This window comes from Sinocyclocheilus anshuiensis, unplaced genomic scaffold, assembly GCF_001515605.1.
Source record: "Sinocyclocheilus anshuiensis isolate Anshui unplaced genomic scaffold, SAMN03320099.WGS_v1.1 scaffold14, whole genome shotgun sequence".
Classification (NCBI taxonomy): domain Eukaryota; kingdom Metazoa; phylum Chordata; class Actinopteri; order Cypriniformes; family Cyprinidae; genus Sinocyclocheilus; species Sinocyclocheilus anshuiensis.
The window spans coordinates 137530-164178 of NW_015544139.1; the positions used below are offsets into that span (position 1 = coordinate 137530).

Genomic DNA, 26649 nt, shown 5'->3' on the forward strand with positions numbered 1-26649 from the left:
TGTTTTTTTGCCCCCCCCCCCAACTGTTAGACAAAATTTACGCCCCTGGTCACATGGTTCTAGGGACTGCCACTTACTAGAGCAAAAGATAATGAACTTTAAAGTTCTTTTGGTGAGGGATTTAGAGCACAATACCCTAAAATAGCTTACAGCAGCCACTGCTTTGAGCAAGCAGAAGAGGAATCACATAATGACAGATTTTAAAGGGGGCTAGATTAAAACCAGTGTGGCTGAAACCCTCCTAAATGGGGTCTAGAATTGCCTATGGACACTGAGGACATAAAGGACGGCACACAATAGAACGGGGAGACTGTGTGACAGAGGTAAGCACACTATCAGTGTATTAGGATTAAGGGAGTACGCTGCATGGTAAATGCTGAGAGACACAGAGGTTCACTGGATTGTAGATTGTATCAGGATTGTAGATCTGTATCAGCGCTCGTTTTCTCTCTCTCACACACACACCCGCTCGCATGCACCATTAGCACATCTCTGTGCCGACAAGGTCTCTATGCAGGTCTAATTGTGAGGAAGTTGTGCAAGTGCTGTGTGAGTTTCTTACCCAAGGGTGCAAGATCTAAGAGCGCTGGTCGTCCTCTCAACCTCTAGCAGAGAGACTCCCTCTCTCTCTCTCACACATATATAGACCCTTTATTGTTGTAGTTAATCAACTTAATTACCAGATGTTAATGCCTCTCACCCCATCTCTACGGCAGCATTTGTCTTTTATCTCTGTGTGTCCATGTAGCTATTCTTCTGTTGAAGTGTGTGGGTGTTTAATTTTAGCACACTGATGGGAGGTGTAAAGTATTGGAACCAATGTGAGTGACAAACTAGATGATTTCCCATAATTGCTTTGGGCACCGCTGCTTTGATGTAGCAACTGTACTGCGGCAAGGTTCTCAGAATGGCTGCTTGTCGGTCTTCAACCATTCCCGTACAATATTTCATGAAGAAATAATCTGATTATCACATAATCCATTGAGCAGTTTCATCTTGCACACTGGATTAGTGTCTTTTTAGGCACAATGAGATTAGTTATTGTGGCGACACACTTCGCTTCATTTAGGAATTTATCTTAGGTGATGTGCAAGGTTCCCGCACAGATCGTCTCATCTTGTCTTTTCTCTTCTCTTCCACTGTCTTTTCTTGTCTCGTCACATCTCGTTACGTCTCATCTCGTCCTGTCTTCTCTCCTCACATCTTGTCAAAACTCTTCTCTTCTTGCCTCATCTTGTCTCTTGATGACAGAAACAGGAAAACTATTAGAAAAACAAAGTAAATAGAGAATAAATAACAATACAGAATATGACAGAAGAAAAAGACTAACGTATACAAAAAAACTGTGTGCCCAATTGTAGAATGTGCATTTTTAATGTACTTCAAATCTTTAAAGCATCTTTGAAAAAACAACAACAACAATTGTACCTGCAGATAATATAATATTAATGAAATAAACCTCACTTAAGTTTACTTATGGAGGGTGCACTTTCATGAATATGCTTCTTAACACATAACAGGTAAGTGCACTTTAAAGCAACTGTATGTAGTTTTGAATATTTATACTTTGGGCCCCCTACAGTTAAAAGAGTGGAATTCACGGTCATAAATATATCACTGTCCTAATTACAATGCATATCTGTACAAGTAAATTTTTTGCTGCTGTAAAGCAGCCCGCCCTTTTCTCAGAGTTTCGTAACCGCTACCAAACTTGCATATAGGGTTGCCAAGTCCGGGGTTTTCCCGCGGAATTGGGCTACTTTTATACTGCTGCTGCGGGTTGTTTTTTTGAGTCCGCGGGTTGAAGTGAACCCCTAGAGTGTAGTTTTTTATTATTATTTTTATTATTAAGGTGTAGTGTTTTTCTATTATTACATTTAAATAAATACATTTTGGAGAAAAGGACTAATTTGCAACTTCATTACAGATGTACATTTACAAATAGATTTAATACATGATACAAGTTTCAATAGAAATGGCATTGAAGTATATTTCAGTTTACCACAAATGTCAGTTCATTCGGTATACACGTTAACCGTGTTTCAAAGACAATATACGAAATTATGAATTTACATATAAATATGTACTACTTAAGTGGGTCTAAAGATCACCTAATTGCATTCAATATAAATTTAAATCAAGGAAAGCCAACCCTGCTCCTGGAGAGCTACCTTCTGCTTCCTGCAGACTTCAGTTTCAAATTTGTTTCAACGCACCTGCCTGTAATTTTCAAGTGACCCTGAACATCTTGATTAGCGGGTTCAGGAGTGTTTGATTGGTGTTGGAGCTGAACCCTGCAGGACATAGCTCTCCAGGAGCAGGGCTGGCTTCCCTCGATTTAAACTATAATACATTTTCATTTAATTGAAATTATGTGTCTGAAAACATTACATTCAGTTGGCACTTAAGTATTTTCATTTAAAGTATATTATTTCCAGAATAGTTACTCGTTTTAAAGTATGTTTAATTGTACATCTTTTCACAAGGATGTACAGGTATAGAGCATACATGAAGCTGAATAAATATTTGATTGAATTGACATATTGTCCTTATATTGCACTGTGGGGAGACCCATGAGGCAGTTTTAATTGTTCATGAGGTAGATGGCTTGAGGAAAAAAACTTGTGCTCGGATGTTCTAGTGTCCAGTTCTCTGTAGCAACGGTTCAAAGAGGAAGTGGCGTGTGTGTGGTCTGAAGTGATTTCTCCTGCCCGTTTCTTCACTCTAGAGATGTACAGGTCTTGGAGGGTGGGCAGTGGAGCACCAATAATCTTCTCAGCAGTCCTGACAGTCCATTGCAGTTTCCTTCTGTCCAATTTGGTAGCTGAACCAAACCAGATAGTTATGAATGTACACAGAACAGACTCAAAGACGGCTGAGAACTGTATCAGCAGCTCCCGTCACAGGTTCAATCATAAACTGGCTTGGAAAAACCCAAACTTGTCATATGCTTGCCAGTTTTGTGTGCATCAGATGGTCAGAGCACAGACAGTGGGCAGTCCATGGGTCGGCCATTTGAAGCTGAGACCATTATTGCATTCAGCTCATTTAAACAGTGCTGAGATCATGATATTTAAGATTTAATTATGTAAACAGCGATAGAAAATATTTACTGCATATATCAAACACTACGAGCTCTATGTGGTAGTTCAAGCATTGTACATTGATGAACAACTCTGGTGCTCAGGTTGTTTGTCATTCATTCCTCCACACATTGCTGCTCGCTGACGCCCTGAAAACAAGTGACCGTGAAAAAGCTGGGAAAGTGGATGGGGTTGACATATGTTAAGCCATTTAAATGATTCCTTTAGTCACCCACATGCAGAAGTCCTAATATTACTTTTTGTTTACAACAAATAAATGTTGGATGTTATGCAGTTTATTATAAATGGTAGATCAGTAACACTTTACATTTGTTTACATGAACTAACAACAAAAATACTTATTTAGCATTTAATAATCGTAATGTTAATTTACTAACTTACAAATACAATCAAAAGCATCAATATTAAATAGACTTGAGCTAACATGAATTAACAATGAACAGTTGTTAACCAATATTAATAAATACTGTAACAAATGTAATGCTTATTGTTAGTTGAGTAAGGGATCATGTAAAACCAGCCAGTTGTTATCGCAGAATAAACCCGTTATCCACTACAATGTACAAAACAGTCATCCTGGCAAAAAGATGAACACTACAACAGTATTACAGTTCTATTAATACTGATTTTCAATGCAGTCCATAAGTAAGACAAAAGATGGAACCAGTTGTGTTAGCAAACTGAAACAAGAAGGAGCATTACTAATGACGACAGTCATAATCAAGGAATAACAGACCTCAGAATGTTGCGACTGACCAATCAGAATCAAGCATTTAAGAAAACTCTATAATAATGTCAGTTAAAGGAATAGTTCACCCAAAAGTGAAAATTCTGTTGTCATTTACTTACCCTCCACTTGTTCCAAACCTGTCTGAGTTTCTTTCTTCTATTGGACACAAAAAGAAGATATTTTGAAGAATGTTGGTAACCCACCACTTGATGGTAGCCATTAGTTGTTGGCTTCCATACTGCTGAAGTCAACAACTACTGTCTACTATTTGGTTACCAACATTCTTCAAAATATCTTTTGTGTTCAGCAGAAGAAAAACACTCAGACAGGGTTGGAACAATTTGAGAGAGAAGTAGTAAAGAAATTTTATTTTCGGGTGAACTCTTCAATGCATACATGCAACTAACGTTGTAAAGTGTACTGACAGATCTGTATGTTCTGTAAACGATCTGTGCAGGGGTGTCACGGCTGGTGTCCGGGGGCCGGTGGGACTGTCTGACTGCGGGGGATTCATGCTCCAGCGACGAGGCGTGCAGCCCACGCTTGAGAACGCTGCGGCAGTGTGTCGCAGGCGGCGGAAGCGTGAAGCTGGGACCAGGTGCACGCAACCACTGTGAGAACGCAGTGACGGCCCTGCTGTCCAGCCCCCTGCACCGATGCCAGTGCAAACGGGGTATGAAGAGAGAGAAAAACTGTCTTAGCATCTACTGGAGCCTCAAGCAGTCCGTGCTGCACGGTAAGCAAATTCATATTCATAATTTTTCTTTGTCACATATGAAGCACTCGCTCGCACAATGATGCAATTACAAGTTCTAATACCCACACCCACGCAGTCCCCGGAAACCACTTCAATAGATGCTAATTAGACGATGCGTTTTAATATGCTAACCAGCTTAGAATTATAGAAGCATTACTGCAAACTGAACTTTTACCTGTGACACTCTCATTAATTCACTGATACATACAAAAAAATAATAATAATTACTCTGTTACCATAGCCACAAAAAACCCTGTTTGTGTGTGCGTTTACAGGGCTGAGCCTGGTGGAGAATTACCCCTATGAGCCTGTCGAGCGGGGCTTTGATTATGTTCGCCTGGCCTCCCAGGTCAGTGATTTGCACAGACACACTATGCCGATTATGTACTATGGTGTTGGAATTGATATTTGGAACTGATCACGATGTGTTTTGTCACTTCTATGCCAAGCATTAGCAGTGAAGAGTTATTAACAGGGCAGAGCTTAATAGCTTACAACAACAAAACATGAGCGCTTTGTTTAATGTACTTGGATATAACATAGTTGGGTTCATCTGCACCGTTGATGATAAACTGCATTTCCTACAAAATGAGGCATGCATCAGGGGCCTGTCAGGAGCAGAACAAACATTTCGTTGTGGGCCAAAGACTCTCAGACGGACCTAACAAAGACTAAACAGTCAGATGATTTATCTCAGAATTTCATTTTCTAATCAAGGCTTTTCGCTCATCACTTTCTCATCTCTCTCCCATCTCATTACATTCACTCAAAATAGCACTGTACCAAGTTTAGAAACTTATTTTTGGAGGAGCCACAAGACTAAAACTGTCAGTTTGTCAGCCTTAGTTTATGGGGTGCTTAAGGCATGAGCTGAATTTTATGGACCCCGAGGGCAGCACATAATGATCCATTTACTCATCATCTCTCTTGTGCACACACAGACTCATAGACACACTTGTGTCCAAGCAGATGCACATAAAATAACATTTAAACTCTTGGGGATAGGACAGAGAATGATTTCCTCAAAGTAATGAAAGTAATGTCGGTCATTCAAGCGTGACTTTTAATGATGGCTGCTCTCTACTCTCAAACACTGCCAGCGTTTAACAAGCTGGCTCGGTAGAGACAACAAAGATCAAACAAAAGTGTCAAAATTAGAAAGGGGAGGGTAGAGAGAAGGGGGAGAGATACACATAGAAATAATAATAGTAAAAAGACAAAGAAACTGGGAAAAATGTGTTAAATTAATTATAAAATTTCTTATATATTATATTAAATATATACATTATATAATTGATAAATATATTCTTAACATTACCTTGTAACAGGCTATTCTGTCAGTATTACAGACTCAAATTAAAAGGCGCACTTATCCAAACAGGTACTTTTGTTCTTTTTTCTCTGTGTGTTTGTTCATTCATATGGCATAAGGCTTTCAATGTATTTTACTGGATAAATTACAGTATATTAACCTTGAAAAATACAGATTTTCATTGAAAGATACAGTACATATTTCATTTTAGAAATATATTCATGAGTGTAAGTGTATATGTGTGAAGTCTAAGGCCTGTAATAATAGTTTGATTGGTCCTAACAAACTTGTTAGATGTACTTACATCTAGAATCTCTGTATACAGCAATATAATGAGCACCAGGGTCCAGAATATTGGCTGAGTATTGATCACAAGCTTGCAAAATCCCTTAATGATGTATGAGAAAGTAATCTTGCTGAAACAGATTTTGAGCAGAAAGAAAGAAAGAAAGAAAGAAAGAAAGAAAGAGAATGAATGAACAATAGAAAGACAGCAAAGAAAAATAATGAAATTAATAGAAACAAGCATGGAAGAAGGAACAGAAGAATGAAAGTAAGATGTAGAACACTGAAAAAAAAAAAGTAAAATTTACTTAATTTTTCTTTTGCAAGTTTTTGCACACATATTTTTTAAAGTAAAATTTAAGTATGGAATTAAGTAGAATCTACTTAACTAAGTTATGTAAAATTAGCGAAGGAAATACGTAAATTTAACGTAGATAGTAAGAGTTTGATGAGTAATTTCTACTTAATTATTTTAAGTTTACTCTGCAATACTCAAGTACATTTCACTCAGTCATGGTTTGTAAACTTTTTCAAACAATGTAGCACAGTAAGTAAGCAAGTAGATGGCTTGTTATCCTTTTTAAGATAATGTGTTTACTCAATATAGTTATTAATGAAATGAACAGAGTCCTTAAGACTTGGTACACAATACACAGTGACGGTAACAATCAGTGGATATAGTGTTTGAGTATGAATGGGTTATTTTGAGTAGAAAATTAACTCTAAATGTCACAAAACAGCAAGTTACTAAACCTAACAACAAAAGCAACCATAAAACAGTGTAAATAGAACTAGAAAACAGTGAATTAATTATTCATGCCCGAGTGCATGATGGGAACAATGGGATCATAACTCTGATATTTACTTAAAGAATCCTTGTAAACATAACAAACAATTCCAAGTAAAATATACTTATAAGTTCAAACTTTCATTTCTACATGCTTAAATTGAGTACTAATATAGAATTTAATCTCTTTTTTAAATTCTTGCCTGAATTAAATTATTTAATGTAGAAATTACACTTTGTTTTTCCGTAGTATTTACTTCACCACAAAATCATTTTATCAGTGAAAAAGAGGAGGAAAGAAGAAAGGAAAGAAGAACAAGAAAGGAAAAAAACATTCACAGACAGGAAGGAAACAAGGACAGGAAGGAAACAAGGAAAAAAGGAACAAAGGAAGGACAAGCGAAGGAAGGAAGGAAGGTGGAAGGGAAGCGAAGGAAGGAAGCAAGCAAGCAAAGAAAGGAAGCAAAGAAGGGAAAAAAGAAAGCAAAGGAAGGAAGGAAACAACAAAGCATGATCAGAGGGACAGATGGACGGAAATAAATAAGGGGAAAAGAAATTAGTGGAAAAAAGGAATGAAGAAAAGGAAGCAAGCAAATTAAGGAAGGAAACAATAGAAAGTAAAGTAAGAAATAAAAGAATGAAGGAAGGAAGGAAAGAGGGAAGAAAAAGCAAATAAGCCATAGAAGTAAGGAAGGAAGGGAAGGATGAGGGATGGAAAGATTTAATTAAAAAGGTGAAAAGAAAGAAGGGAAATAAGAAATAAGGGAAGAAAAAGGGAACTAAGGAGAAATAAAGAAATGAAGGGGAAAGAAAGTAAAGAAAGAATATATTAAGGAAGAAAAGAAAAAGGAAACAGAAGGAAGAAGAAAACAAACTGAAGAAATTAAGCAAAGAACAATGGATGGATTGATGGAAAAGATAAATAGGACATGTTGATATAGAGGTCAAGAAGAAGAAAAAGATGACAGTGAAGAGGGCAGTGGTTAAAAAAGTCCACGGCTCATGGGGGAAGAGAGAGAGAGAGAGAGAGAGAGAGAGAGAGAGAGAGAGAGAGAGAGAAAGCGAGCTCTATGGCAGTGAAATGCTGGCAGGCTCTCTGCGGCCCACATTAGTCCGATATGAAAAATGAAGCAGCAACAGCAGCAGCCAGTCTCAGCTGGGACCTGCTCTGTGATAAAAACCAGACTCATTCAACTTTCATTCTCACTCATGCTCTACTCATTAGCAGCACACTGAGGCCACCCAGACTCACATCCTCTTAGAGCAGACCAACTCAAACCTTCGTTAGGACATGAGAGAAAGAGACGTTCTGTATGAACCTCAACCCTCATTAGAACAATGAGCAAGAGCACACCTCCAAAACACATGCCGCTCTGACAGCTGGACAAGGCCGTTGCGAAAATTCACAGAGTCTGGGACAAAATGTATATCTTCCCTTGGCCTATTGATTAGGCAATATAAAAGACGACATTAGTTATTAAATTGGAAGGCTTTTGTAAGTGATTTAATACACTCTCATGGCGATTTGTAACCATTTTGCATTTTAAACAAATTAGTGGCTAATTAATACAATCTCATTTGTATGTTTTCAAACAATCTGCTTATGCCCCATTGATGGTTAAGTTAAGGAAATGGAATAGAGGGGGAAAAGAAAGAAGAAAAGAAAACAAGGAAGGAAGCAAAGAAAGACAGGGAAAAAGGAAACGAAGAAAAGAAGCTAAGTAATGAAGCAAAGAAAGCAAGAAAGAAAGGAAGGGAGGGACAATTTGCTTATGCCCCATTGTTGGCTATAGGTTTAGGAAATGGAAAAGAAGGGGAAAATAAATTTGAGAAAGAATAAAGTCAAAAAGAAAGGAAGCAAGTAAGAAAAAAATGAAGGAAGCAAATAAACAGGAAAACAAAGGGAGAAAGTGAAATAAAAAGAAAGGCAGCAAAGGACTGAGGCAAAGAAAGCCAAGGAAGGAAGCAAAGAAAGAAGCAGTAGTGAACGAAAAGAAGCACAGGAGGAGAGATGGAAGGATAGAAAGTAAAGAAAGGGGAGGAATAGAAGGAAGAAACAAGAAAGTTGGAAATTAAGAAAGAAAGGAAGGCAGCGAAGAAAATGAAGCAAAGGAAAGAATCAAGCAAATAAAGTAAGAAAGCAGGAAAGGATAGAAGGAAACAAATAAAGGAAGGAAAGAAGCATGGGAGGAAGGAGGGAAGAATGGAAATAAAGAAGAAATAGAGATAGAAAGAGATAGAAGAGATAGATCTCGCAAAATAGTTACATTTTCTTATGAGATGGGGTTGGTGCATTGCATTATTTTGGCTTCGGGTACAAAGAATGTTATGTTGCTTGGTAAATAATAACACATTTGGCAGTTGTGGTTTGGTATTCTGTGATATCTTGAATACAGGCGTCTGTTTCAGCACTGGACAGCGACTGCAGCCACTCCAACTACCTTTTTGTTTGTACTCCAAAGTAGGCAAGTGTAACTAACACGCTAATCTCTTTACACCCTGAAATCACAAGCCTGCTTCTCTCTCTCCTTCCTTTCAGAGTCTGAGGTGGGCATGACAACAGTGAACCGTTGTTTGGATGCTGCTAAGGCTTGTAATGTCGATGAGACGTGTCAGAAACTACGCACGGAGTATGTGTCGGCGTGCATCGCCCCATCAGTGCGAGCCGGGCCCTGCAACAGAGCACGCTGCAGCAAAGCACTGAGGAAGTTCTTTGACCGTGTGCCGCCTGACTACACGCACGAGCTGCTCTTCTGTCCGTGCTCCGAAACGGCATGCGCAGAACGACGGCGCCAGACCATTGTGCCTGCGTGCTCGTATGAAGAAAGGGAAAAACCCAATTGCCTGGCACAACTTCGAGTTTGTGAGGCAGACTATGTGTGCAAGTGGGTATTGTGTGAAAACGACTGCTATAAATACAATCAAGCTCTTTTGAAGGGCCTGAAGATTGAAGCTCTGTGCTCTGTAGGGAGCAATATATAAAGGTGCACAAAGTCATTTTGTTCCTTTCTAAAAAAAAATGTAATTATTATATGTTTAAAATAATGTAAACTCACATGAGATTCACTTCAGTCATAACTCACCAGTGCTTCAAAGCTGGTGAAAAAAAATCAAGCTTATATTGATAGTAGACTGTACATCATAAGCATAAAAGTATAGGAAGTATTTACTCTCCCTGTTACTTTATCTGTTCATTACTAACAAACAGAGAGACAGATCCATTGAACACATTGAGTCCCACTATGAGTCTGTAGAGCTACAGTAACTCTGCAAGGATCTCAGTAGAGCAGAGTTTGAGTGGTCATGTTTGAGCCTCCCACTTTTCACATCACAAACCCAAAGGCCTTCATCGGTCTCTGCCATCGATCAACCATCACGCTTACACACGGCAAGCAAACAGTCTGCTGACACAACACATTACACAAGAGGAGATCACTTACGGCCACAACACCCAGTTAGCATAAGAAATCAAAAGGGAATGTGCGTAATTCCTCTGAGACTGACCTGGTTACATGATTGATTGGTCACCAGAGGACTGGCAGAATGTGTCCTGCATGTAAATGGTCGCTGTCGGCTGAGTTTCCGTCTGCTGAGTATCTGGCAGTTCTCCAGAATTCTGAAATGCAGTGATGTCTCTGATTAAAATGAGAGCAAAACGAATGGATCAGGACTGTGCAGAGTATATGTAGGGGGGGATTGAAAAAAAGAGAAAATGACTGAGAATGGAGTAGAGTGTGTTGGTGTAAAGCTTTCTAAACAGAACAGACGAAGACAAAACAGAACAGAGTATGTAGCCCCTTCTACACACATAATGCAAGGTAGCACAGAGGAAAGTGTTTGTGGGAATGCATTTTTCTGAGGGTTTGCTGACTGGCTGGATGATGGATGTGCTGTTGTGGTTCCCTCAGGTCTCGCTGGGCTCAGTTCCAGCACGACTGCCAACCCTCCGAGCTTACTGCCAGCGGCTGCCAGCAAGAAAATTACGGAGCCTGCCTTGTTGCGTACACCGGCCTGATAGGTGAGAACTCTGGGCAACGTAGTCCACCCTGGCTTATCACATACACCAGTCAGGTAGATTAGAATTATGGCCATTACAATCTTATCGGGCTTGGCATTACAATCTTATCCACCGACAGGTAGAATTCTAAGAAGAGAAGACCACCGTGACACAAGCTTTTGGGGGTTTATATTAGACTTTATCAACAATGCATGTGATGCATATACTACAATTACAATCCTCATTACAAACATGTATGACTTCTGCAGAACACAAAAGAAGATATTTTCAAGAATGCTTCAGTTGTTTTTGTCAATACGATGACAGTCAGTGGGGTCTAAATTATCTAAGTTTTTAAGTCAGGGGTGCCCATTTCTGCTCCTGGAAGGCCAATGTCTTGCAGAGTTTAGCTCCAATTGGCTCCAACACACCTGTCTCATAGTGAAATACAGCATTTCACTTCACTTTTTTTATGTCCTTCCCTTGCTAACTTCCCTCCATCTTGCTGACTCGGATGGATGTCATTGTTTATATTTCTCAAGTGCCCACTACTGGCGGAACCCTTGCAGTGGGTTAAACTGGAATGTCCTAGGAAGCAAGTATTTTACGATTAAATCTCAAAATAATTCATATACAGTATATCATACATTCGAGTTGTGAGGGGTGGGGATAAATTAAACACCATCTGCTGTGACGTCACAGTCGTGTTGCTTTGTGGTAGTGATGCGCGGATGGCGGTTATATCCGCGGATCGGGTGGGTCGGGTAATAAAAAAATGCATTCTGATTATTTGCGGGCTCCAATTGAAGGCCCTATAACACAGCAAAACATTCACAAGGGACCTTGAGGGCCGGGTAGGCTGGATTTGTCCAGGGTCGAATTTTAACCCCAGTCCAGCCCTGTACCCATCACTACGCAACAAATAATGGCGTGGCGGGCGCACTGGGTTCCTTTGCATTGAAGCAATAGCGAAAAGACAAAAAATGCCTGAAGACTCGCACCGTGTCTACACCAGATGCGACAAAATACTATAGAACCCATTATAATCGGTGATGCGGCCTACACTGGATGTGGCGCAGCACAGCACGACAAATCCCCGACAGTAAACTGATGCCTCGTTCTATTTATGACGTAGGCCTACTGTTTGACAAAGTACAAATTATTTGCAATGGTCACTTTGTCGCATCCAGTGTGGACAGCCGCAAGTTGTTAGCTTACCTCTGGCCTTTTTTTCGTAATTTATTTGTTCAATTTTTTTGGCTAGAAGAAATTATGAATGGCCGGTAACTTAAAAATTTAGTAGCCAAATTGGCTGGTGAGTGAAAAAGTTAATTTCAAACCCTGGTCTGTCCATATAAACTTCCTCCTCCACTTGACAAAGTAGAAGTAGAAATTTGTCAAAAAGCGAAATGGAACACACCCCATGTTTCTAGTAGAGGTCCAGAATATCTTGATTAGCTGGTTCAGGTGTGTTTATTTAGGTTTGGATCTAAACTCTGCAGGCCCCTGGCCCTTCAGGAGCAGGTTTGGACACCGCTGCTTTAAACTGTTATTTGGTTCTGCGGCTCTGTACGAACCCAAGTACTTTTGGGTCTGATCTCTGCAGTAAATTTGTGTCATTAACTTAAGTACCATCATAACTACAAGCGGCAGCTAATTATCACTATAAACAAGCAATGATTCTGGGTGAACAGATTCCAGCTTCTACTAAAACTTTTGTTTTAGTACTTCACAGCATTTGTCTGTTGGAGGTATTGCAAAAGATGCAGTATAAACAATGTGGGCTGCTTTTCGAAGGCAATTTATTTGGAGACAAGCAGCTATAAGACACATTTCACTATAATAAATGTGACCAGGAACGTGCAGTGATGCAAATTTTATGTCATCCGTTAGATGCTCACTTTTGATGATGGTACCGGAAACAAACTGAACTCAGATTACAAATGGACTCGGCCAAAAACATTTGTGACAGCACCCTGAAAGTCTTCCCCTGCACTGTAGCGTTCAAATCTTTTTCACATATTATTCAATAAGGTGTGTAAGGACGTGGGGCAGACGCTTCATGACTGACGTCAATAATGACAAATGTTTGATGGAATTGTGAATGAGATCTGCTGTTAAAGAGAACTACAGAAGAGTTTATGACATTAACAAATGTACAAGTCAGAGACGGCAAGACAGAGATAGCGAAGACAAAGAGAGACCAAGCACTCTGCCCTGACTGTTAGTCATTACGGCAGTATTTTCCAAGAGCGGTTGTGAAGATGTTGCGCTTTTGTGTTCTGGGACAAAAAAAAAAACAATGTATTTAAACGGGTCCCTATCAGACTATAGAGTTCTAGAGTGCAGCACCTCCACTTTTCCCGCTTTCAACTGACGCCTTCAACACTCATTCACTCACACAATGGAAAAGCACTGTCATTTTCCTCCCCTGCTGAACAAAGACAGAGCTCTAAGAGCTACGGACCTATATCCACTGCAATCAATGTTCCAGCCCACTTATGTAACCCACACACAAGATAAAGATTGACAGAGCTTTTCATATCCGTTTTAGCCGAGGGCTTATAGAATACCACAATGTGATTGCGTTAAAATGCAACAAACATTTTAACTTCAAAAAGGTGAAAGTGTCTTTGTGCTGATGGAAGGTGGAAGAGTGTTGGTCACAAGTAGCGAGAAAATATTTCTCATAATGTAGGACTCGGATATGACAGATGGATGCTGCATTTTGGGATACTGGTAGACTTAAACTGCATTTGGCTTTCTGTTTTGCAACTGATGTTCTGTTCTGTGTTATTTCTGTCTCACTCTCTCTTTCTCTCTCCCTGTAGGTAGCATTATCACTCCAAACTACCTAGATAACTCTACATCCAATGTGGGAGCATGGTGCTCTTGTGCGACTAGTGGGAATTTCCGAGATCAGTGCAACTACTTCCTTGGCCATTTCCATGACAACAATTGCTTGAGTGAGTAAAAACCTCTCCTCTGTCCTATATCACAAATAAACATTACGATCATTGCTGGAGATTCCCTTTTGTCCTTGGAGGGGGAAGTGAGAGGGAGGCACAGAAACAACATGCAGTGGCACATAGCCTGTTTCATCATTTCCTGGCAAAAGTAGTTTGTGAAGTAGCATTTCCACACATCCACTACCTTGGCATTGTCCTTTGACCTGGATGTTCTTTGACCCATGACACACACTAACAACAACTGTAAAAACAATACTGGGCCTGTCCCAAAACCTACACTTACAGTATGGAGACTGTCCCAGGTCTGACATAGAAAACTGTTCTGGAAAGGTTTTAAAAGACTTTTATTTCTTAGTGCAGAAATTTTTAATAATCTGAAGAACATTTTTTCCTAGTAGTAAAAAATAAAAGAAAGAAAAATAACATTTTGTCTAATTGAAAGGTTCCATTGATGTTAAAGGTTCCTATGAAACCAGAGATGCCAATGAAGAACCTTTATTTTTAAGAGTGTAGTGCATTTCCCACACACTGGTAGTTTCAGTTTACATTTTAAATAAATGTTTAGGCTTGGTGTTTATAATAAATGCTTATAATGCTATAATATATGTTTGTTTTATGTGTGACTTATAGTCGGGTGCAACTTATTTTCTGAAAAATATGGTATGTGTTTTTTGTAAACCTTTTGCAACTGCTTTTTAAGCACTTAATTAGAAACACCACAATCCCTAAATTGTGTCATCTGTTAGACTAGACCAGATCTTTCAAAGTTTATTTAATGTGCAAAGTATTGAAAATCAAAATGTTTAAAAGCTTTGCAAAACTTCACTTGAATTTTTACATAACTATAAGTGTGTCTCATCGGGTATTCAGAAGTTCTACACACACTTGCGTCTTCACGTCCACTGAACACTTGGGCCAAATACAGTAAAATATGGCCTCATGGGAAAGCAAAGTGTCCATTGTTTCCTTGCTTTTGAATCCCAGCAGAAGCAGGACGTCATCTGGGTTTCGTACACCTACTGTATCATCAATACAGCCAATTCACCTTTTACATGTGTGGAGAAGGGTGCATATATGGATGCAGGGACTGTTCCACACTCATATACTCCAACTGATAGAAAATAGAGGTGATGCAACACAAGAGTCAGCAGAGAGACGTATCTGCATCCCTGTTCTTCACAGTCAGCATTATTATTGTGCATTCAGCAGCGCTGAGAGAAAACTCTCTTGATGTAACGTTATGAAGTTTCAATGCCTGTCGGTAATGAGGCATTAACAGTCATCAGGAGTACAGGATATCTTCAGCGGTGTGCTCTGCTCATGCCCCGCTGCATCTCTGAGCCACTAATAACAAACAAACCATGTAAACACATCCGTTTCACAGGTGGGGTGGTGCTGCATTTGACCACTGAGATCTTGGAGATTAGCTCTAGCTCTGATCCAGAAGCGCTTCAGTGTGATCGTGCTCCTCAAGGGTATTTCCGGCATTTACAAAACTGCAGCGTCCAGTTTCCACCATCCCTTCTCTATTCTATCTGAGGGTCTTGGGGTAGTCCGGAGTGCTGGGTCGGTGTGTATGTGTGCTGATTCAAGCCTAAGCGCAGCCTCTGGTGTCTTGGTAATTGAGCGTAATTTGGCTCCCTGCAGTAAAACTAATGGAGCGGAGACAGCCGGAGAGTAGCAAACAGGACAGAAGTAGCACAGGATGGAGGGAAACAGCTGAAAGAGCTTTTTGAAAGTGAGTCCATTGAGGCTAGTCCTCACCTCAGCTGTTACTGAACTAGTTTTGCTGGCTACGCCAGCCCCCAAACCATCAGCGTACCACTGGGACGACCATGAAATACTGGACAAGTATTACAAGAATTTCTTCATTCAGTCGGACTGCGAAAAAAAAGAGCTGAAGTCAGTGGGCCAACAGCTAGCAGAACTGGAATTAGATGGAAGTGATTCAGTGATTCACAAATGTAGTAAACACGTGAAGTTTATGTTTTGTAAGAGTGTTCTCAATGCGGTCTAGAATGAGTGATGAGTGTTTTGATGAGAAATGTGGAGGAAGAGTGACGGCTCATTTCCTGTCTCTGCGTGGTGAGTAAGCAGTAACTGCTAAGTGTGTGTGTAAAATGCTAATAATATCATGTTTATTCATTTATGAATTGATTCAAGTGAAAGTAACTAAAACATTCATAGTACCATAGTGACAAAAACATTAGGAAGAGTTTTGTGCTCATGTTTGCGTATACTTAAATTCTGAAGCAGTCTGCAGTATTTAATCATGTTTACTGCGTAAATGAACAGTTTCTCAAGGAATATTTCCTTAAAGTCCAACGTCAGATAAAAAATGTTTAACAATTTTACATTTAATTTCAGCACATGTAAGAAAAACATCTCTGTTAAGAACGTCTCTGTTAGCCCTCGCTGCTAGATGCTGTAACTACAACAACTGGACACAAAAATCTCCATTAACAGTCATTCAAAATTATCCATGTTATAATAATTAATAAATTGTAGTTAAAAAAGGAATAAAAAACAAAGAATACTCCAATAATATTTTAATAAAATTAGAAGAAAATCAAAGTTTATTAAACAGTATAAACTATTTGCATTACAAACCAGTGTCTTCATGATTAGGATAATAAATAATATAATAACAAATACCAGTTTGCAATATCAAGCAGCGTAACGGACTAAGTACAGCTAAAATAACTGGAAGCTGCTGAGACCTGAAGCTTTGCGCATTTATGTTACAAATGGCTGCACCCAGCCTTGCGTTAAAATTAAGGTAAATAGCACTTTTTTATAGTGAAAGGCACTTATTTTTTACTATGTTTTTAGCCTAAGCCACAGCTCAGGATAGTCACTAGTGAAGGGATTATGAATAAATCAGCCAGTCAATGCTGTCATGAAATAATGTTTCTGAGAAATTGGTCACATGGCTCAAAAACCATTCCGTCCAAATCTGAGCATCCACGGACAAAGACATCCTGAGTGAGCGACGGGAGGCGGAGCTTATCAAAGGGTAAGTTGCTTCTAAAGTCCTGCGGGGGTCAGAGAGGAATCACCACTTCTACTCCCCACTGTTAGCTGCTGCCATTTACACCTCGATTACTTAGAAGTCCACTATTTCATTCTGTCTTTCATCCATGAAAGAGAGTGTGAGACAAACAGAGAGTATACTGGATTCAAACGTTCCAAATCACAGATGAAATATCTTTATAATCATTGTCTTCGCTTCCCCGTTTCTCCCCGTCTCCCTCTCTTATCATAACATCCACACATATCCTTTCAGCTGTGATAGTGAATGAATGACACTGCGTCTCTACATAGACCACACACTCGTTGTTTGAAATTGATCATTGCATTTACTAACATATGTGACTCTCAGATCGTCCTGTATGTACAAAATTAGACAAGAATGGAATGGAGGTATAATAAATATCAAGATTTTATATCGCATCTTTCAGTTCCAGTCCTTTAAATGCCATTCCAAGAGTGCTAGCATTGTAATGCTAGATGTCTAGCAATAGTTGTCAACTCTGGATCTGTTTCACATACAGTATCAACCAAACTCATTCTCATAATTTAATTGTATACTTTAATGAATTCACTGTGGATATAAAATGCAGCTGTCATGAACGGTGTATGAACAGGGATCTACTTAGCATGTATTCTGCTCCTGTGTGAATGTAGCCACTATATTGGTTTGTTTCCTAGTCATTCAGCAACGCTACTAGTGGGCAGCTTCAGTTAGTATCAATGCATGGTGTTTTGCTAAACATTCAGAGACTAATCAACTTCACACCATTCACACTCCTTCATATTACTCCACTGCTAACACTCCCATGATTATGATCTGTTAGGAGAGTTATGATATGAATGTCAGATAATGAGGGCTTTAGGTGGGCTGGGGTGAAGACTAACTGACAGAAATTATATTCCTTTCAGTAAACTTAACGCTTTTCTATAAACCTGCCCTGCCTTTCAAAATACATGAAGGATGTAGTTATACAGTCTTGTATGTACAGAGCAGTGATATGCGCTGAAAGTAAATTCATCTTCTTTCAATTGATGTTCAAGAAGTTTTCAGGTTAAAGAGCCTGTAGGACATCATTTATCAGACATGGACAAAAAAAAAGAAACAAAAGGAAATAACAAGAACATACTAATTAAAATTAATTTGCATAAAGGTTTCCGCACAGTCCTTATACATTTTTCAATATTATTGGCTTTGTTTAATTTTTGTATTGTCAATTTTGTACTGCTTCACTGGAGACAGCGTTGTTATTGTTAACTAAAACTAAAATATTAAAATTGTTTTGTTAAAGCTGAAATTAAAATGCAAACATCAGATGAAAATTATTTAAATGAAAATTAGAAATGTTGTCATGGCATCTGATCTAATATAAGATTAAAGGGATAACATTAGTTCATTCAAAAATGAAAATTCTCTCATTAATTACTCACCCTCTTGTCGTTCCGAACCCGTAAGTCTTGAGTAATTAATGCCAGAATTTTCATTTTTGGGTGAATTATTCCTTTAAATTGAAGTACTAAAATGACTAAAACTGAAAAAAAAAGGCTAAATAGAAATATTAAAAAATATATAATAAAAAGGACAAAAGCACGTAAAATTACAAAACAAACTATAATAATCTCAAAATATAAAAATAAAGCTAATTCAAAATATTAAGAAATAATATAATAGTATATAAATAATGCTAAAATGCTAAAAAATGCTGTTCATCTTCACTGAACAGAGAAGATGCTCATGGTACAGAGCTGCAATATCCATTATAAATATTTATAACACTGTACTAATGATATTAAAAAAGCACTATTACATTGTACAGTAAAGTATTCTGTGGAAGTCACTCTCTCTCTAGCTTCATCTTCCCTGTAAGATCACAAAGATTAAGCAATTAGTGTTTCAATTAAGAAAGAAAAATCACTCAACCACGCCACTGTTCACCATTCATAAATCTAATCTTCTTTTTTTCCCCACAAAACATTTTCCTCAGCACCAGAAAAGAATATCAGACTCTGATATGGAGTCATATCCAGTGGCGTCCTCACAGCCGTGTCTTAATTGAGGCGACTTTCACGCCATGGTAATTTCAGACAAGTGGCCTACTAGACAAATGGAAATTAATCAGTTCAGATTATTATCATTCATATGGCCTGTCACTATAAGTCTACATATTGCCAATAAAAAGGGGAAAATGAAGTAGAGTATGATTGGAAATCTGTATTTAGTTTTAATATTGGAGGTAATTTTGCCAGTACACAGGTGGACTGTAAAGAATAATTCAAAATAAATACACACAGATGTTTTAGTATAAGTAAGATTTGTTTTAAACATCAAGATACAGGAGGTAATCAAACTTCTTTCAAACCCACATGCACAGAGGCACACTCAAGTACACACTCCATTTTATGCATTCAATCTTTCCCAAGGGAAAACACACTGAACGAAAATGAAAGATAAGAAAGAAAATGGAAGACATGGGCAAAGAAATAAGGACGAATGCCAAGCTGTTAAGAAATACAAGTGTTTTTTTTATATTTCTGGAGGGCAGGATTAGCCGATTGGTAATATAGGGATGTATATTCTACTATAGAAACAAACTATATTTAGAGCATGAATCAGATGATGGAGTTTATGATCCTGAATGCTGTTCTGTCAACATTTAAGCTGGATAACTTCTATATACTGTAAGCCAGGCCTCTCTGGTTCCCCTGAGTGTGTTTTGTTATTGTTATTGTAAGAAAACATGTTGACGAAATCCAAACCCATTTTGAAAGAGAGACATGTCTGAAAGAGAACGCTAACTGAGACATGACTGCCTTCCAGATGTGTTCATCTGCAAAAGGCAGGGCTGTGAATCTGACTCTCTCCCCTCCTTTCAAACAGAGAATGCCATCCTGGCTTTTGGGAATGACACAGATCTGAAATCTGCGACAAACCAAGCTCCGGGCTCCAACACCAAGCAGATCTTAGTTACCAGCACTGAGACCACCACTACCACCATTGGTTCTGGCATGGAGACCGAGCAGAACATCCTGCGTCCACAGATGCCCACACAGGTACAGGTCTTTATCCCAGTCGGTTTGAGTGCCAGTATGCGTTCTAGGACCTTTTGAAAATCTAACTCGCTGTGTTCCTGCTAGATTTCAAACCAGTCAAAACCGATCATTCACGTTCCCTATTCATTCACGTCAGTGCTTTCTTGTGAGCGAACATAGATTTGCATTGTGTAGGACACTGCATACATAGTGTCCCAAAAATCACTTAAAATCCATTCTGACTGTCCAGACTGTAACACATTTGAAAAAAAAAAAAAAAAGCTATTTTAATTGGATTTCAAATCACATATGGATATGGTTTGGTTTTGTAAAAAGTGGATTTTTTTTTTTTTTTGCTGTTCAGAGTGCAAACAGCTAAATGGATTGGAGTCAGATATGCTTTTCATGTCTATCAGAACAAAGCCATAGATGCGTGTTATAGTCTCCCTGCTGAAAGAAACCAGCCGACATGATTACTGTTGTCTGTTTCCCTGCCTAACCAAGCTTACCACTTTAGTCTGGTTTTGTGGTTTTAGAGGGGTTTGGGGATTTGTCAGATGGTCTGGACCAGACTGGAAGACCAGCTAAGAGCAGCAAACCACCTTACTGTAGACTGGCTTTTTGTTTTGTTATTTTCTAATGCCGTGGTTCTCAATTGGTTTCAATCAGAAGTCAATCGTTCTCTCAACTAAACCTGTATTTATATTCAGGCACACATTCTTTTCTCTTTCATTACATGTCACATAACCTACACTATAGGCCTTTTCACAGTGACGTCAGCTAACTTCCGCTTTCCCGCAAAGCAGTGTATCTGTACTTCCATTATACCTTTACACCAGAGACGTCTCGGGAAAATGTAGGAAAAACTTGAAATATGAAAGGCATTATTTAAGAGTTAAGACTAATAATGTTAATGTACTTACAGTCGGGTTCTTTTGCGAACGTTTTTCTGCATCTGCTTTAGATGGGTGGCTTGCTTGCCGCAACTGCTTGCTTTCAGATTTGTATGACAACGATTATGTGTTCACACAAAATACATACTTGAAACCTTTTCACTTGTTATTTTGGTTTATGTCATTCCTTGGATAATTTGTGAGTACACTGTGTAAATTAAATTCCCCTTATAGTTGGGCAATAAAAAGACAAACAACGTGATTTTGTTTTTATTTACTATGGGGAAATGACATGGACACAAGTAATATTTTTTATATTAAATCGTTTTACTACATGGCAAGTTTCACATCCATAAAGGCAAGTGGTCTGAAAAGAAACTCATTATCCAGTTCAAGAATATGGCTTAATATTGAAACAATACAAAAAGGACAGCCGCGTAGTTCTACAGAACTTTGGACTTCTACAATTACTTAAATTCCTCCATTCAATTTCGCTTTAACTACATGTATACCATGTTTTTACTTTTTGAATTATTATTGATTAATATGATCGATCGTATTTTATTTTCATTATAGGCTATATGCAATGTGACCTTTAAAAAACAGCTATGACCTGCGTTTTATATTTATTTGCACAAATGCTGGCATCTGTTTTTAACTGTAAAAGGTTTTGATATAAACTTAATATATTTTAATATATTTAATATTTATTTCTGAATTACATTAATAAAACTGAAAATTATAGACCCTAGTTTATTGATATTTAAATAGTACAAGCTTTTGACAATGTTGAACTATTCTTGTACATACAGGCGCTGTATTAAGCAGGACATAAATTACTGAATGAAAAGGCTTTCTGTTACCACATGTAAATGTCTAAAACGTTTGTTTATTTGAGAAATATATCTAACCAACTTCATCTAACTGCAATAAAGACAGCAAACAGTGCGCGAGAGTCGCGGGAATCAGTGACTGCAGTGCTCCGTTTTCAACTCCTCCCTCGACTTCAAGCGACAAATCTCACCGATCAGTATTCGGTAAGTTTGTTTGAGATGCCAGACGCCTCTACCTGAACGAGGACGAGAATAGACCGCAGCAGTCATCCTCTAATCGTATTTGTGGCAGTTGTACAAGCGTTTGAGTGAACTCCATGCTGGTAGCGATAGCGCTTACTATGCTGGCGGAAGTAAGAATACCCTGCTTCTGAGATGCCAGACGCCTCTACCTGAACGAGGACGAGAATAGACAGCAGCAGTCATCCTCTAATCGTATTTGTGTCAGTTGTACAAGCGTTTGGGTGAACTCAATGCTGGTAGCTATAGCGCTTCCTATGCTGGCGGAAGTAAGAATACCCTGCTTCGCGTCAGAACGGAAGTTGCGTGACGTCATGTGAAACGGGCCTATTGGGATCAGTATGATTATTTTCTAAAATAAATATTTCTTCCCCCCTGCAAAGTGCAAGTAAAGACATTTTTAATGTTACAAAAGATTTCTCTTTCATATAAATGATATTCTTTTGAACTTTCTATTCATCTTCTATTCAGCTTGTGACACTATAACAAATTCCTTGTATGTGCAAACATACTTGGCAATAAAGCTCTTTCTGATTCTGATCAAAGAATCCTGAAAAAAATCTTGGAATAAAAATCAGCATATTAGAATGATTTCTGAAGGATCGTGTGACACTGAAGACTGGAGTAATGATGCTGGAAATTCAGCGTTGCCTTCATAGGAATAAATTACATTTTAAAAGATATAGATATCAGTTATTTTAAATTGTAATGATATTTCACATGATATCTCACATACTAAACATACAAATGTTCCCTTTCGATACTTCACTCGTACTGCGTCTTGCTTAAGACGCATATGGGAAAAAGCCTTTTTTCTCCTGAATTGAAGCCTATTTCATTCACGCAGTGAAACTGCACGGCCATTGGTTCGTGCAGGGGGAACCGAGGTTACGTTAGTAACCGAGTACGTTTTTTAATCTATTAAATGCAGCCTTGGTGAGACTTTTATCAAAAGACATGGGAAGCATCTTTACCTTCCTTTTAAAAGTTGAGAAGTCTGTTCATGTATTTGTAACTATACACACTTTTATGGCTGCTTGTTTTATCATTTACGCTTCAGAACCGAGCCACCACTGGTCCATTAGAGATGCATCCATCTAGTGCTGTATCTGTCTGTGATTCGATACCTGTAAAAGATAGAACCAACCACAGAAAGGAAATGATGAGATGATAAAACGGTAAAATACGAAATAAAGTAAAGAAGGCAGCATATCATGTATCTAAAGCTCTCACCTGCTCTTTTTGTTCTGTAGATGAATGAGAGAGACAGACTGTGGGGGGATTCCACGCTCCCGTCCCCTGATCCCTATGACGCCAGTCCTGCAGCAGCCCACCTGGCCATGGTAATGTGGCTCCTCCCCTTCCTGCTGCTGGCTCTCCAACTTTAAAATCAAGCAACCAATCAAAGCACCACAGAACTGGGACAGCGTGCGTGTGGTCATGATTTTCGACTTGTCGCATCACAATAACTCATTCGGAGAGGACGCAAGAACTACCAAAATCTCTAAATGTATGAAACCCTGCTCCATTCCTCAAAGCAACATAGTTATTCATTGTCTGGGGGTTCACAAAATTTAAATAATTGTGTCTCTCTCTCTTAATTTGAACTGAAGATGGTGCCCATGTAAAATAAAACCCCCTCTCTTCAAAGCGAGTGCCTGAAAGGTAGTCAACGGGTGGCCTTGCCTACGCTACAAATTTCACACCAAAAAAAAAAATAAATAAATAAATTTCTACCTGTTTATCATCCATAATTTAATATCTATTTTTACCCAGCTCTTCCGAATGGACTGTGTTGGTATGTGTGCTGTATATTCACCCAGATAGAAGTGTGTTTTGTGATGTTTGCTTGAAGAAGCACATGAACAAGTGGTAAGAGAAAGGAAACCGAGCTCTTTCATGAGCTTCAGTGGGTTACAGAGACTGCCTTTATTTTTGTAATGTGGCTGTATTGTTTAAATGTACATCCCACAGGCTGTTTCTCCCAGCAGTCTTGGAGTGGAGTGCACATTTGCTAAGAAAATGGCAGGATATGAAGAGCAGAAGAGTTAAAGTATCTTGATGAATGCCATGATCACTGAGCAGTTCTTGTATACTTCACCTGTGAATATGGGTGTCTGAAATACTGCATCAGACTGCTTATCGCAAATGGAAAAAGAAGCACAAACCCTGTTAAATGAAACACTTCCTGTTTATGTGAATTCAAGCAGCTTTATCTCATCTCCTTACTCACTGTTTGTCTCGGCCAATCAAAACGAGCACAACGAGGGTCCATTGATTCTCTCCAGTGACTGACGGCAGTTTTCTGCGACCCCATCGTATGAGCACTCGCCATCTGCAGTTGTGTTGCTTTTTCATTCTCAATTGTCCTGTGATGACAAACAAGGTGAGTGAAAAGTAAATGCGTTGACCCCAACAACCTCTAGAGACTACTGACCAATCAGCGACCTGCATCACAAAACGGGGCAAGGCATTTCTCTCAAATGGGTGGAAATTGTGGATTTTACTTGTTATTTCCTGAAAAATAAACCTGCCAGATACGGATGTACAGAATAATGCTTGTGTGTCCAAATATGTACATAAAGTGAAGATCATATGTTTGTTATGATCCAGCAAAAATCTGCATTGATTTTTGGGGAAAAACCTGAGCAATTGATTAAAATATGCTAAAATTATATTTGAAAATAGTTATATGGAAAATAGCTGTGAGAAGATTCTCCAATATTTATATGCAGTTTTGTTTGCCCCGCAGAAGAAAGTCATACATGTTTGATTTGGGATAAATACTGGGATATTGGAATATTTATTTCTTAAAAATAGCTAAAAGCTTTACCAAATGTTACCAAATTAGCCAACAGTGGCAATAGGTAATAGAGGGGCTTCATGAATGACATCTGTTGTAATTCTGCAGGAATCTTCAAGTTCTGGGGGTGCAGATTGTGTGTGGGCCTGCCGATCAGTTCAAGCTGAGAGGGTAATGAGTAACTGAGGGAGTGAACTAACCCTCATTTATCTGGAGCACAGTCTTTGCATCTTCACCTATGCGCATAGTCTGGGCCAGCACACACATCTACACTGCCCTTCAGACTGAACCCTCAACAAAATAAAACACCCACATGTAACAGTGTTGTAATACTGCCGCAAGACATACTCAAAGGAAATCTGAAGGATATCTTGACTCGGGAGGAGGACAACATGGACGTGGACACCCAGGCACTCGCTGTTAACGAAGCTGAAAATATATATATATATTTTTTCTTCTGTCATATTTATGAGTTTCTTTTTTTCTGTTGAGAATATTGCAGCTTTACAATTACACATTCATTAAGCTCCCCCAAAAATGCTGGTCGTCCATGTAAGACAAATGCACGAAAAGACAGGATAATGCAGAGACTCTCAATGGGGAATCGGTTCAACACTGCAGCTGGAATTGCTTGCCAGTTCAGCGATGAACGGGGTAAGGATCTGTCTCGGCACGTTTAAAAGAAGTCGGACTGAAAGCGCACTCTGCAGTGACCAAGCCTCTCATCAGCAAAAAGAATCAAAAGGCTAGGCTCACTTTTGTTGAGGAGCATATTGTGTGGAGGGAGGAGAAAATTGATGCGACGTGTAACCAAGTATGGTGTCCCATACTCGGAATTTGTGCCCTGCATTTAACCCATCCAAGTGCACACATACCTGGAGCAGAGGTTCGGTGCCTTGCTCAAGGGTCTCACCTCAGTCATGGTATTGAGGATAGAAGAGAGCACTGGTCATTCACTTCCCCCACCTACAATCCCTGCTAGTACCGAGACTCGAACCCACAACCTTTAGGTTACAAGTCCGACTCTCTAACCATTAGGCCATGACCGCCTGGTCCAAAGTTTACTTTAGTGATGAAAGCGAGTTTAATTTATTTGGGTCAGATGCGAAACATTATGTTCTGCATCAAACTGGGGAAAGACTGAACCCCGAGTGCATAAAGAAGTCAGTGAAAGGCGGAGGAGGAAGTGTCATTTTTTGGGGGATGTTTTGTGCAGCAGGAGTTGGGTCTCTTATACAGCTACACGACAGGTTAATGCAAATGTTTATCAGAATCTCCTTCAGCAACATGTGGTACCTTCCCTGCAAGCATCTCCCAATCAGACTGCAATTTTCATGTAAGACAGTGCCCCCATCACAGTGCAAAATGGGTAAAGCAGTTCTTTGAAACTAAAAATGAATAATGAAATGGCCGGCCCAGAGTCCTGATATAAACCCAACTGAAATTTCTGGAAAATACTTGGCAACAACGTTATGGTTAAGAAACCCACTACAATTACCAAACTATTGAAGAGAGTGGAAGAAGAGTGGGCCAAGATCACACCAGCAGTGTGAGAAACTATGTCCTGCAGCCGCAGATGTGCTGAAGTCATTCAAAGAAGGGGCCTCTACACTTCCTACTAATTTCTGACAGCTGTAACCCTCCAAAATGTTACTGTTCTCTAAATTTGATCACTGTGGTTTTCCACAAAATAAAGGTTTTTGTTGAAATGTCTTGGTTATTTTGCCAAACATGTTAGTATAACAGTGGTATAGCCACAGCTAATATTCCTTCAAATTCTGAGTGAAGATTAACAATATTTCAGAAAAAAAATCAAGTATTTATAGATTGTTCTCTAATTTTGATCTCCACTGTGTGTGTGTGTGTGTGTGTGTGTGTA

The 26649-nt window shown here is 39.0% G+C and overlaps 1 protein-coding gene across 1 annotated transcript in view; it reads left to right on the forward strand.

The window, feature by feature from the left end:
* Positions 1–23637, forward strand: part of LOC107695017 (GDNF family receptor alpha-4-like) — a 104774-nt gene extending 81137 nt beyond the window's left edge. The window contains exons 2-8 of the mRNA XM_016494779.1: positions 4292–4570; positions 4867–4944; positions 9515–9860; positions 10884–10993; positions 13804–13938; positions 19850–20022; positions 23221–23637. Of these exons, the coding sequence (XP_016350265.1) occupies positions 4292–4570; positions 4867–4944; positions 9515–9860; positions 10884–10993; positions 13804–13938; positions 19850–20022; positions 23221–23355 (1256 nt within the window). The 3' untranslated portion in view covers positions 23356–23637. The remainder of the gene's footprint in view (positions 1–4291; positions 4571–4866; positions 4945–9514; positions 9861–10883; positions 10994–13803; positions 13939–19849; positions 20023–23220) is intronic.
* Positions 23638–26649: the final 3012 nt, after the last annotated feature.